Source organism: Mauremys reevesii, linkage group 10, assembly GCF_016161935.1.
Source record: "Mauremys reevesii isolate NIE-2019 linkage group 10, ASM1616193v1, whole genome shotgun sequence".
Taxonomy (NCBI): Eukaryota; Metazoa; Chordata; order Testudines; family Geoemydidae; genus Mauremys; species Mauremys reevesii.
Window position 1 is genome coordinate 72,207,244 of NC_052632.1, and position 12,625 is coordinate 72,219,868.

Consider the following 12,625-nt stretch of genomic DNA (forward strand, 5'->3'; position numbering starts at 1 on the left):
GCCTTGGAAAAGTGACAATCATTCATCTCCTGAACAGGAACCACATGGGTAGCACAAGCTTCCCTCCTCTGGCCTACCATTGTGCAGCATCTGTGGCCTGGCGAGGAACTTCTTTTGGGGGGGGAGGGGCAGGAGAGTAGTTCCTTGTAAACTTATCTGGTTCTTGGCCTCTCTGCTGAGACTATTAGGAACTAGATTGTGACCACCAATTCACTAGAGAGGCAGTGTTGTCCAGGGGCCAGAGCCTTTAACTTGGGGCTGAAGCCACCTGGGTTTTGTTCCTGGCTTTGCCACTGGCCTGCTGGGTCACCATGGACAAGTTATTTCATGGTTCTGTGCCTCAATTTCCCCATATTTAAAATATCTGCTTTGAGATCAATAGATGAAAAGTGCTAGGGGCTGATATTGCACGTGAGCTAACCATCGGCTGCCAGTTGGCAACAACATTCACTTGCTACTAGCCTGGGCCGTTTTCAAACAGGCTGGCTGCATTGTTAGTCTCGAACACTGGGAAACTTGGTTCTAAAACGTATAGGATTATAATGATCAAGTAGCCTTTCTGTAAACAGTTCTGTGCCAAATTAGGCTGTATCTAAAGAACAAGTCGAAGACAGTGATGGGGATGTCATTGCATGATCTCTTTTTTTTTTTTCATTAAATGGCTGGATCTAACTCTCTTTATTTTTAGAATAACCATGCTGTGCTTTAAAATTGCCTTGATTATAACATAGCATTTAAATGATTTGCCCTAACTCATTATTTTGCATTTGAAAGTTGCTACTAGCTGGTAAAAAAAAAAATAATAATAATAATAATTCCACTCTCTTCCTCTCTTGCTTAGCAAATTGCAATCCTCAATCTGCAGCTTCAAAAACATGTTGCCATGGAAATGATGATTGTGCTGTCGTAAATAAAAGTACTGTGGGGGCACTGGGGTCTGCAGCATAAACAGGGACCGAGATACTAAGGAGGAAAGTGCCAGAATGGTATAAACATAGCGAAAGATCATTTTACTGGGTTTATATTTTTGATCATTATCCTCCAGGCTGCTGAACAGGAGCATCTCATTATGAGCTTGGCACAAATAACAAAACTCCTTTAAAAACAAAAACACACACGTGCACAAAAAAGAAAGTCTTGGCTATTTGTATCAATAAAAAGTGAGACTAGAAGAAAACAATGCTGTGACCATGCTGACGATATCTGTGTTCAATCATAGAATATTAAGGTTGGAAGGGACCTCAGGGAGTCCTCTAGTCCAACCCCCTGCTCAAACCAGGACCAATCCCCAGATTTTTACCTCACTTCCCCAAATGGCCCCTTCAAGGATTGAACTCACAATCTGGAGTTTAGCAGGCCAATGCTCAAACCACTGAGCTATCCCTCCTCAACCCTGTATTTCTCACTGCAACATGGTCAACAAACACAGAGGTCTAGTCAGGATCTTTATACAGGGGCAGTTCTATAGCACTTGTGACCACAGTATCTGTGTGCTCCTATGATGGCTACGCCCCTCAGCACCAGGACATGCAAAGTGCAGCAGGGGGCATTAGTCTGACCTACAAAAATCAACTACTCTGCCTATAGCAACTGCAGCACCGGTCCAAGAAGATGGTTGCCCGGCTTGCTTAACTGACAACACCCATTAGAGGGAATAAGTAATACGAGAGCAGAGGGGAATTAGGGCCCAAGGAGCTGGCCAAAAAAGAAAGACACACAAAAGAAGCAGCAGGGAGCTCAGGGCAGTGTGAAATGCCCTTGGGCCACCTCTCCATTTACAGCGGCATGGACAGTACATGCCCTCCCCCCACCCCAGCACAGTGTAAAAAGCACTGGAGTTGGTGAGGTGCTGCTTAGGCAACTAGAGTGAAGACTCACCAGCACTTTCGGGCATGTGCACTGCACAGCTCTCTCCATGCCCGCTCAGCGCCTCCCATGTGTACACCGCTACTTTTCGCCTCCCTCAGCCAGAGCCTTTCCCTGCTGCATGTGGCTACCTAGGGCAGCGGGGACGCAGCCTGCGGCGTGTACTACACGTACCCTACGCAGCGCCGCCAGCGTAGATGAGGCCTTAAAGACGTGGCCCCATCGTAATATACACAGGAAGGCTCTGGTGGATCACTGGAGCGGGATTCAAAACATCGGGGTTCAGTTTTCACCGCCTCAGACTTTCTGTGTGATCGTGGGCAAGTCACTTCATCTCTCTGCGCCTCAGTTCCTGATCCGTAAAATGGGGATAACAATCCTTCCTGTCTCCCATCAAATGTCTCATCTATTTAGAGCATAAGCTCTTTGGGCCATCGACTGCCTCTTCTATGTGTTTATACAGTACCTTGCACAATGGGGCCCTAATCTTGGCTGAGGCCTCCCAGTGCTACTATAATACAAATAACAATAACATCACTCCTATAGGGGCTTCAGTTCATATCGGGCCTATGCTAATTGCAGAAGTGACTGAGAGGAATACAAGAGACAAGCACTGTCAGGGGCATGCACAAAGGGGGGCAAGCAGGGGCCCAGCGCTCCTCCAGCCCCAGGGCCACAGCGGGGAGAGCAAGTGCCTCCGGAGCCAGGGCTGCAGCAGCCTCCAAAAGCCGTCAATTTTTTATTCCTGCACATGCCCCTGAGTACTGTGCGTGAGCCCATTAAAGCCAATGGAGCAGCCTCTATACAGGTCTGTGCTTGAAGATCCAGTTCCAGGGCTGGCGAAGGGCCTTAGCTCCTGATTCTGCAAGCACTTACGCACGTGCCTACCTTTCAGCGCATGAGCAGTCCCATTGACTTCAGTGGAATTATTCATTATTATTATTATTTTATTTATTAACAACTAATTGTATTGTGGTGGAGCCCAGAAGTCCTCCTCACGGACCAGGCCCCCGCTGTGCGAGGCATTGTGTAAACACAAACCAAAAAGATGGTCCCGGGCCCAAAGAACTTACAATCAACGTACTGACGTGCACAAAATTAAGCACATACACAACCATTTGCAGGATTGGGACAGGATCTTCATCTGGAACTGAGCCAGAAAAAATAAATTTGAGATCAAGCGCTCTTTTTAAGGCACGGGCCTACCCTGGAGAGGGTGTTCGGCACACCACCCGAAGGGAGTTCGGGGAGGAGGGTGGGCTATTAAGTTATGGTGGGTTTTCATTTTTCAGTGGTCTGCTCAGTGAGATTAAATGGGCCATACATAGGCAGTGGGGTTTAGGTGTCAAGGATACATGCCCTTCTCCTTGTATTGTAAAATCTGTACAGGCACCTGGTGCTCGGAGACTCACTTCAAATAAATCTAAAGAAACAGCAAATGCAGACCTGACTTGTTTACTCTACCTAGTGATTCCTAGTCTGGCCAAAATGTGGAAATAATTTTTCCTGAGATGCTGGAATTCATAAGCCTTTTAAAGATCCCTGGTAACGCTGCATATTAAAAAGATGATTCATTTACTCCTTGGAGAAAGAAATACGGTACCAGCTGTATCACCTATCCTTTGCTGAGTGACAGCACCGGTGGTGTTTCCACTGGGAAGCTGCCGGCCTGCTGTTTTTTGCCGCAGGTGAGGCCGACAGTTATAGAACAAGCAAAAAGGGAGGCGAAAGGGAAAAAAGATTAGTGAGGAGAAGAAACAAAAGCGAATTCGAAGGTGTAATGCCAAGCTAACAAAAAAAGTGTTTGTGCATTTGGTTTTCTACAAGAAAACAGCATCGAATTTTCTGTCTGATGGGCTTTTTTCCTTTTGCTGTTGTGTGCAGTTGGACAGACAGCACCCTCTGCTCCCTCAGCTGAGTACTTAGAAGCTCAGATTTCAGACTATTATGCAGGGCTGGCTCCAAGTTTTTTGCCGCCCCAAGCAAAAAAAATGTTCCCGTGCCACCCCAGCCCTGCCCCAACTCCGCCCCTTCCAACACCTTCCCCAAATCCCCGGCCCCGCCTCCTTCCCCAGGCATGCCGCATTTCCCCTCCAACCCCGCCCCAGGCTTGCTTGGGAGGGAGGGAGGAGAAGCGGAGCAGCGGTGCTCTGGGGGGTGGAGCGGAGGTGAGCTGGGGGGGAGCGGTTCCTCTGCACCCCCCCCCAGGGTTACTTCCTGGGCCCTCCCCGCACCCCCCACCACCGCAGCTCACCTCCGCTCCACCTGCTCCCCTGAGCGCGCCAGCGCCGCTCCGCTTCTCTCCCCTCCCTCCCAGGCTTGCTGCACAAATCAGCTGTTTTGCGGCAAGCCTGGGAGGGAGGGGGGAGAAGCGTAGCAGCGGCGCGCTCGGGGGAGCAGGCGGCTGTGGAGCAGAGGTGAGCTGGGGGGGAGTGGTTCCTCTGCCCCCCCAGGGTTACTTCCTGCAGCCCTCCCCACACCCCCCACTGCCGCAGCTCACCTCCGCTCTGGGCCAGCTCCAGGCTCTTTGTGCCCCAAGCAAAAAAAAAAAAAAAAAGGAACCGGAGTGCTGCCCCTTGGAAAGTGCCGCCCCAAGCACATGCTTGGAGTGCTGGTGCCTACAGCCAGCCCTGCTATTATGATGCTACCTTCTCCAGTCCACCAAAGGATCATCCAGCAAAAAATAGAGACGCCAAAACCTGTAAGTCCTAAATTAAAGATACATGAATGAAAAAACTTACAGAAAGGAAAGCCCAGCCATAGTGCCCTTGATTGTTCCTTGAAGGTGTGTATAAATAGCTCAAAACATAAACGTGTTCTGCTTTGCACTTCACCTCCAAGAGAAGCCCAGCACCCGCAGAAAGGGAAAGGTGCCGGGTATCAGACTGGTTCCACGTACTTCCTGACAGATTGTCTGCAGGGCTGCTGGCCGCCGCTTGGAAGGAACCAGAAGCTTCCTAGCTTTGTGGCTGGAGTTTTGGTATCATTACAGTGGTGGTTTGTTTATGGGTGGGGATGATGGAAAAATTGGGCTCAGAGGCTACCCAAACTATTGGTAAAGCAAAAAATGCCTACTGCCGCTCCAACGTTAATCAAAGGGCCGTGGAGCGGAAAGCCTCGTTTGGATCCCATGTGCCCTGCCCTGCCAAAAACAGTTGTACATACACCAGCCAATCAATATGTAAGCAATCTCATAACCGTTATTAAAAAGGAACTTGAAAGCAGACTCTGCTGTTGCACTGTAGCTTGTGGGATACGGAGCCAGTTCCCTAACTGAAAGCGATTTCATATTTGAAAGACGTTTTAAAGGGACATATTGCATCTGATTTTATTTCAGGCCTTATCTGATGCATTAGCTGGAAGTTAGCATTAGAGATTTGCTTTTGTATGTGATCTTAACAGGTCAAAGTTCCTAAAGGTTTCCCCCCCCCCCCTTCCTTGTGTGTTAGAAAAGTATGTGCCTCTGAGCTAGAACCAATGAATCAGAAATAAGTAACATTAAAACAGTCTAAAATGTAGGTTTACAAAGCATCTACGCTAAGCAGACAGAAGCATTATGTAAACACAGAAAAAGCAGCCATTTAGAGCTCCAGTAGCAAACAACTCCGTTTATTTAACCAGTTTATACAAAGATGTTAACATGTTGTTAGGGAAGCGTGAGAATTCATGCATTTAGGTGACCTCCCTCATTGAAACCAGCCATGTGTTCAATGCAGAAATACAGTCCCTGCTGAGCTTAAAGTGTCTTTCACCATCAAAGCCAGCTTTGCTGTTTAAAACACCATCCCTTTTAGGGACAAAGAGTCCTGTGGCACCTTATAGACTATTGGAGCATGAGCTTTCGTGGGCGAATACCCACTTCGTCAGACGCATGTGCGTCTGACGAAGTGGGTATTCACCCACAAAAGCTTATGCTTATGCTCCAATATGTCTGTTAGTCTATAAGGTGCCACAGGCCTCTTTTGTCGCTTTTTACAGAGCCAGACTAACACGGCTACCCCCCTGATACTTAACCCTTTTAGAGACATGATTACTATTCTTTTTGCAGAAACCACCTTAGGTGGGTATTTAAGACCCTTGGGCTAGAAACGCTTTAACCCTAGAATATTAAGGCTCTGTTTTTTGTAATAGGGCCTGACAAGTCCAAGTTTGAGCATTGTTTAAAACAACAAAAGAAAACATTTACGATTTTAAGACAGTATCCCAGTAACGACCAAACTGAAAAGAGAAAGAGAACTTTAAGCAAGAAACTTATTTGGACATCATGGATAGAAAGGTGTCTCTAGGTTCACTTTAGCAACAAATAAAATGTGGCACTCTTACTTTATGGGTAAAAGAGAAAAACATTTCCCAGTGTTCATCCATTCATGGAGAAATTTATATAATAATAATAATTCTTAGCTCTTGTATCACACTTATTATCAGTAGCACTCAAAGTGCTTTACAAAGGCGGTCTGTACCATTAACCCCATTTTACAGATGGAAACTGAGGCACAGACAAGCAACTAGACTTACTCAGGGTCACCCAGCAGGCCAGTGACAGAACTAGGAATAGAACTCAGATCTTCTGGGGCCCAGTCCTCTATCCACTAGATCATACTGTCTTTGTTTAATTTACCTCCTGTTCTTGCAGTCATAGACCTGTCATCTGCAAAACATGCTCTGGAAGAAATGTGCTTGTATGTGCAATACTGTTTAATTTAAATAAAGCAGCAAATACCCTTTCTTGGTTAGAAGAAACTTTTTGTTTTCTTTCTTCAGAGACGCTACTGATCATTTTAGATTTGCACAGAATTAAATGGCTCTATTACGCAAGCAATTCTTGCATGGCTTTCACAGTGTTTCAGTTCTGATCTTCATGGCAAAGAAACATGAAAGTGTTAGACTGTGGGATAATTATATAACACTGGGTGGATCCTGGTGCTACTCTGTTGTTCAAAACATTTAATTAGCATTATAGAATGAACTCTGAATCCTTATTAAAAGGAAATCATTAACCTTCACTTCTCATACCTTTGCTATGTTCACTATGTAAGAAGCAAAATATTAATCACAAGAGATGATTCTTATCAGCCAGAGTCCTGTAAACACGCGATCTTTGAAATCGTCATGTGTTAAATAGTAATTAGCAACTATGATAAAGTATAATGATTCTCAGAAAGCACTTTTTTTTCTTTTTACTGTACCATGACCTAAGTTGCCACTATCCGCACCTGGGTTTCTGCCACCCTGACAAACTAGAAAATGTTCATCCATGCTCAGTGACTGAAGAATAGATGTTCAAAGGAGGGCACCTGCATGAATACAGGCATGTGCAATGCCCCTTCTGAAAGCTGCATTTCTGCAGGCATAAATGGGTAATTGTAACTGCCTGTTTATGCATCCAAACTGGTTGCTAAGGTATGCAACGGGAAGGCAGGAGAGGCTGACTCAGAGCTACGACACCGACTCCCTCAGTAACTATGCAAGTCACTTGGCCTCTCTCTGCCTCTGTTTCCAATAAAAATAACACCTCCCTCACAGGGATGTTGTTAGGCTAAATTCATTAACATTTGCAAAGAGCTTTAGAGGTCATCAGAGAGGAGGTGCTGTTTCAAAGTAATATTGTTATAGTTATCTAGTTTCAGGTGGCATGAGTGTGTACACACACGCCTTTGATCAGTCAGCCATAAATGTGTTGCTGTTGATGATACTGTGTTGTCCTAGATCTATTTGGCTGACCCTCTGTGGGCCCCGAGCCAAAACCCCATGAACTCAATGGAAAATCTCCCATTGACTTCAGTGGACTTTGGCTCAGGCCCTACGGCCCAGACTTCAATGGGAGTTAGGTGCCTCAATACCTTTGAGGATCTGGCCCTATGTGCTAGATTTCATTCCTCTTTCTCATACAAAATTAAGGCTTTTCAGTGGGCAGTATGGTCCAGTGGTTAGGGCACTGCTCTAGGAGTCAGGGGCCCTATTTGTCTATGGCACTTACATAGACCTCATTACCATGTATTACCATAGTATCTGAGCACCTCGCACTCTTGACTGTATTTAGTCTCACAATGCCCCAGGGAATTAAGGCACTGCGGTTAGCCCCATTTTACAGATAGGGACCTGAGGCACCAAGAAAATCACAGGAACAGCACTGCGATCCACAAAGCTGAGTTCAGCGCCTGGGCTCCCTATGCAATGAATGGGAAGACACTGGTGTCTTAGAATGCGATCCACATAAGCCAGCATGCTCAGTGGTTGCCTGCCTAAACTAGCCAATGGGAGACACTGATGTGCTACGCCCCTCCCCTTTCTCAGAGATAAGTCCCTAAGTCCAGGCTCCAGGGAGGAGACGCCTATCTCTGCTTAGTTATCCATGAACGGGAACCTGCCGCCTGGCTTAGGCGCCTACATGGTTTCTTGCAGGAATGAGGTAGCCGCCTGCCTCGCTCCACACAAAACAGCCAGAGGAGGTGGAGGTTCCCATCTTATAACTTTTAGACCACGGATTAGAGCACAGTGGTTTAGACGTGGGGCACCCAGGTTCAATTCCCCCTTCTGTGGCAGAGCAGGGGAAGGATGGGAATTGGGGTCTCCCACCTCTCGGGAGAGTGCTCGAGCCATGGAGTTATCAGATTGTCTAATGTGCAGCACTCTCAGTCTCTCCTGCTGAAGCTGTTCAGCTGTGGTTAAATAATGAAAGAGTGATTAGAGCAGGGGGACAGGACGCAGAGTCTCCTGCCCCTGGGTGGGTGCCCAAACCACTGGCATATAAAAGAGTCATTCTCTCTCTTGCTGGCCCAATCATTCTTTGCTCACTTCGTCCACAGTGGCAGACTTTCAACAGGGGATACTGGTGGAATCCCACAGCAGACTATCCCAGAGCCTGGTGTTTAGAGAATTCTCCTGAGAGATGAGAATCCCCAGTTTCAATCCATTCACCCCATCTGCCAGGGAGGGGAGCACTGAACTTGGGTCTCCTATATCCAAGGTGAATACTCTCACCACTGGGCTAACTCTTACAAGGTGGGCTTTTCCTCCAGCTTTTGAATGGGACCTGATCTGGTGGGTGCCTATTGGCTCAGGACCTGTGGGCAAGCCCTGAATATTGACTAATCCTCAGGTCAAAAGAGGCAACAGTAATAATTAATACCTGTTTCTTATGTAGCGCTTTTCATCTATAGACCTCAGTAGTTATAACAGATGCCTGAATTTCAGAGACCATTTGAAAAGGGGAAAGGTTACTCTCTTCCATTGTTGTGTGTCCTTGGTCTGATGCTAAAAACAGTTTTCATTGTGAAATAGATATGATAGTTCCCATTACTCGTGATTGTAGGAAGGAGCTGTAGGATTTATATATGCCGTACAATCAAAACAGCAGAAGGGTAACATGCTTTTTAGTTACAGAATGAAAGTCCTGCTTCCAGGAGCACTAGAGACAAGCCAGTGGAATATGAATGCAACATAGTGAATACCGCTTGCATGAAATTCTGATTAAATAAAGGGCAGACATTTGTGTATGCTGATAAAATGGGCCATTATTTTCAATTATTTCATTATAGCTGAATTTTGGAGACATCTGTGTCTGCAAATGTACTGCAACAAAATATAGTTGCTTTGATATGCAGTGAAATTGAAAACTGTCTTGCAAGTGCTACAAAACAAAAACAGGCCACAAAGAGAAAGTGATAGCATTCAAGGCACCCAGGCTTTCAGAAGGGCCAGTTTCCCAATGCAGTGAGTGGAAGGGTGGTCGGGCCTGGCAGCAGCTCAGTCATTCTGAAATGGACAAATACTTTCAAAATCTTGAGAATGAAAGGAAACAAGGGGAAATGGCTCCCTTGTTTTCCCTCCTTCTTGCTTTTCTCCCCCTCTCTTATTTTCAGTTTCTCTTTAGAGTTTTCCTTGAAGGCTTTTATCATTCTTCCTCCTCTCTGGAGCCTGTTATCCATCTCTCTGTCCATCACAGGCCTAACTCAGGTTGTTTTTTGGCTGTGAACTATGTTTCATATATTGGTATTTGTTTCTTAGCCTCCGGATCACCTAAATTTTAGGGGGGAAATGTCACAACAGGGTTGGAAGAATACAGACCGTAAGGTAATTAATAAGAAAAGAAGGAATATGGAGTAATAACTCAGTTCTGTTGTGCTTCTGTCCGAGCATGCATATAAAAAGCGCAAATCCTGCTAATGAGAAATTAATGTTAGGCATTCTCTGCTACTGCTTTTCACCAGCCCCCACTTCTCTCTCTCACACACACACACACACACACACACACACTCCGCCCAGTTCAGAGGTGATATAAATGGCTGGTGGCAGCAGGAAATGAATCCAGCAGGATGATGTAATGAACAATAAAATAAAGCAGGTGGAGCTATAAAATGAAGGTGGGGCTGTTTATTCTGACTTTTTCCTACACTCTCCTGTGGTTGTTTTTAACTCCAATAAAGAATTAGGGTATGTCTACACTCTAGCAGCTACAGCAGCACATCTATGAAGCTGCAGCTGGGCCACCGTAGCGCTGTAGTGCAGATGCTTCCTATATCAAGGGAAGGGGTTTTGTCTGTCAATGTAGGTAATCCACTTCTCCAAGAGGTGGTCACTTAGCTGATAGTATAAATATTCCATTAACCTAGCTGCATCTACAGTGGGGTTCAGGTCGACCTGTCTCCCAGGGCATGAAATTTTTAACAGCCCTGAGCGAGATAGCTAAGTTGACCTAAGTTTTAGGTGTAGACCAGGCCATAGGCAAAATAAAATCCTCAGAGCTTCTTAATCACATAGGAAAATGTCACAGAGATATGTAATTGTTACCATCCCCAAGTTGAACAAGTAATAGATAGTTTTTTATTACTTCCAAATCTCATCCAACATCAATATGCCTCAGAATAGCCTTAATAGCGCTCCTATACCTCAGAGTCGAACAGCAGCAAGCCATTAACTGGGCTTTTGAGAGCAAAAAGGTTGTTTGGTGCTAATCATCCAAGGTGAAATCCTAACCATATTGGGGATCAATGGAGTTTCATCAGTAACATCAATAGGGCCAGGATTTCACCCCCAACATTTACCTGAGCAAAGAGTGGTCTATCATGTCATGACATCCTATTGTGGAGGCACCGGAAGATTTGCAAAGGCCATCTCTGCAGGCAACACATCTTCATTGTTCAAAATCAATCCTTCTGATCTATATTTTCTTCCTTAGTATGGGAGAATATCAGTTGCGTTGGTGTCCCAGTAGAACTTTCATCCCTGGATAATGCCCTTCATGGACAGCTTTTGACCATCTACATGACAACAACATCTATATCGTTGGCCTTGTGTTGGATGCTTCAAATGTGTTGTCCTCCCCACGTATCTGTGCTAGGATTTAAAGGTCAGTTGGCTGTGGAAGTTAAGAAGTAACCTTTTATCTTCTGCCAGTCCAAGTGACTCACAATGCAATCAAGATAGTAACAATAATAGATTCATAGAGTTTAAAGTCAGGGACCATAAGATCATCGAGTCTATCCTCTTGTATAGCACAAGATATGGAGCTTTGCTGCCTGTAACCAAACAAAAAGGGGAGGAAGTAGACATAGCATTTCTTCTCGTTTTTGCTGAACAGAAGATTTGAGAAGGAATCCTAGAATGAGGCTAATCCTAATTCACAGACTGCAGTTCAACAATATTTCCGTGAGTGAAATGATCCCAACCTGAATACCAGACCTTTGGCAACTTGGCACTGCAAGAGACATAGACAGCTATCACTCACAAAAGTAATTGTCAAGAATTTTGTCCCTTCTATCCACTAGTGTTGAATCTGGGCATGTCATTAGATAGCAGGTGATATCATAATCCCACAGAGGACCAGGCTCAAGTCAAGATTAGCAAAGAAACTTGTTTTCATCAGGGTCCAGACATTAATAGACGACCATGTCTGATTTTGCTGGTTTCAAATGTGCACCCTCAGCAGCAGGTCTAACAGCACAAGGCATGTTTTTTCTCCAGAAGACTTTGAAAAATGGCAGTTATTACAACCTGTAATTTCATTTTCAAATTTATTCCCTTCTTTAAGCAACAAATAACCAACACAGACATGAGTGAGAGATGTTTAAATGTTCTCATTTTGAGGAGTTTTGCCATTAAGTTCAATGTAGTCAGGATTAGCCTTGAGTGCATTTTGACTATGCAGCTTATCTGCTTTGCTTTCCTGAGACCTTTTTTTTTCAAAGGGCCTGTGAAGAAACAGGTTTCAAAAGAAATACATACAAATAAACACTAATACTTGCTGGATAAATCCAAACCGTAGATGCTGCATGCTCCTTTCATTATCAGACAAAGGTCAGGAAGGGTTCACAAGTGTAAAACATTCACGTGAATTATGAGATTGCTGCTTGGTTTTCTTTCAAGTTTGTAGTCTGGAAACAGATGGTGGCTGTAGCATTTATGACAGCACAACAAGTTCCTGCAAGCCCCTCCGTTTCTCTTTCTCTCTCCTCAAAAATGCAGCTGCAAGGAAAGTTATGGAAAATCACATTAACAGTCTGCTCCGCCACACATTCCCCCAGACCCACCAACCTCAGCCAGATGGACCCAGCTACCTTTTGTACCTTCTATAGGAGCAAGGAGGCTTTTCTGAGTCCATCCCTGGTCCTAAGCAGTTGTCATTGACTGGCTTGTTAAAACGGCTAGTTAAAAATAAGTGGCTTGTTACACTTGTTACAACCTTAAGAAAGGACAGGTTTTTTTCCTCAAGAGGTCAGGCACCTAAGGCCATAATGGACACCATCTGACCTAGAGTATC

The 12,625-nt window shown here is 45.2% G+C and overlaps 1 protein-coding gene across 1 annotated transcript in view; it reads right to left on the reverse strand.

Moving 5' to 3' along the window:
* Window positions 1-11,865: 11,865 nt before the first annotated feature.
* Window positions 11,866-12,625, reverse strand: part of PDGFA (platelet derived growth factor subunit A) — a 43,771-nt gene continuing 43,011 nt past the window's right edge. The window contains exon 6 of the mRNA XM_039492870.1: window positions 11,866-12,330. Within this exon, the coding sequence (XP_039348804.1) occupies window positions 12,266-12,330 (65 nt within the window). The 3' untranslated portion in view covers window positions 11,866-12,265. The remainder of the gene's footprint in view (window positions 12,331-12,625) is intronic.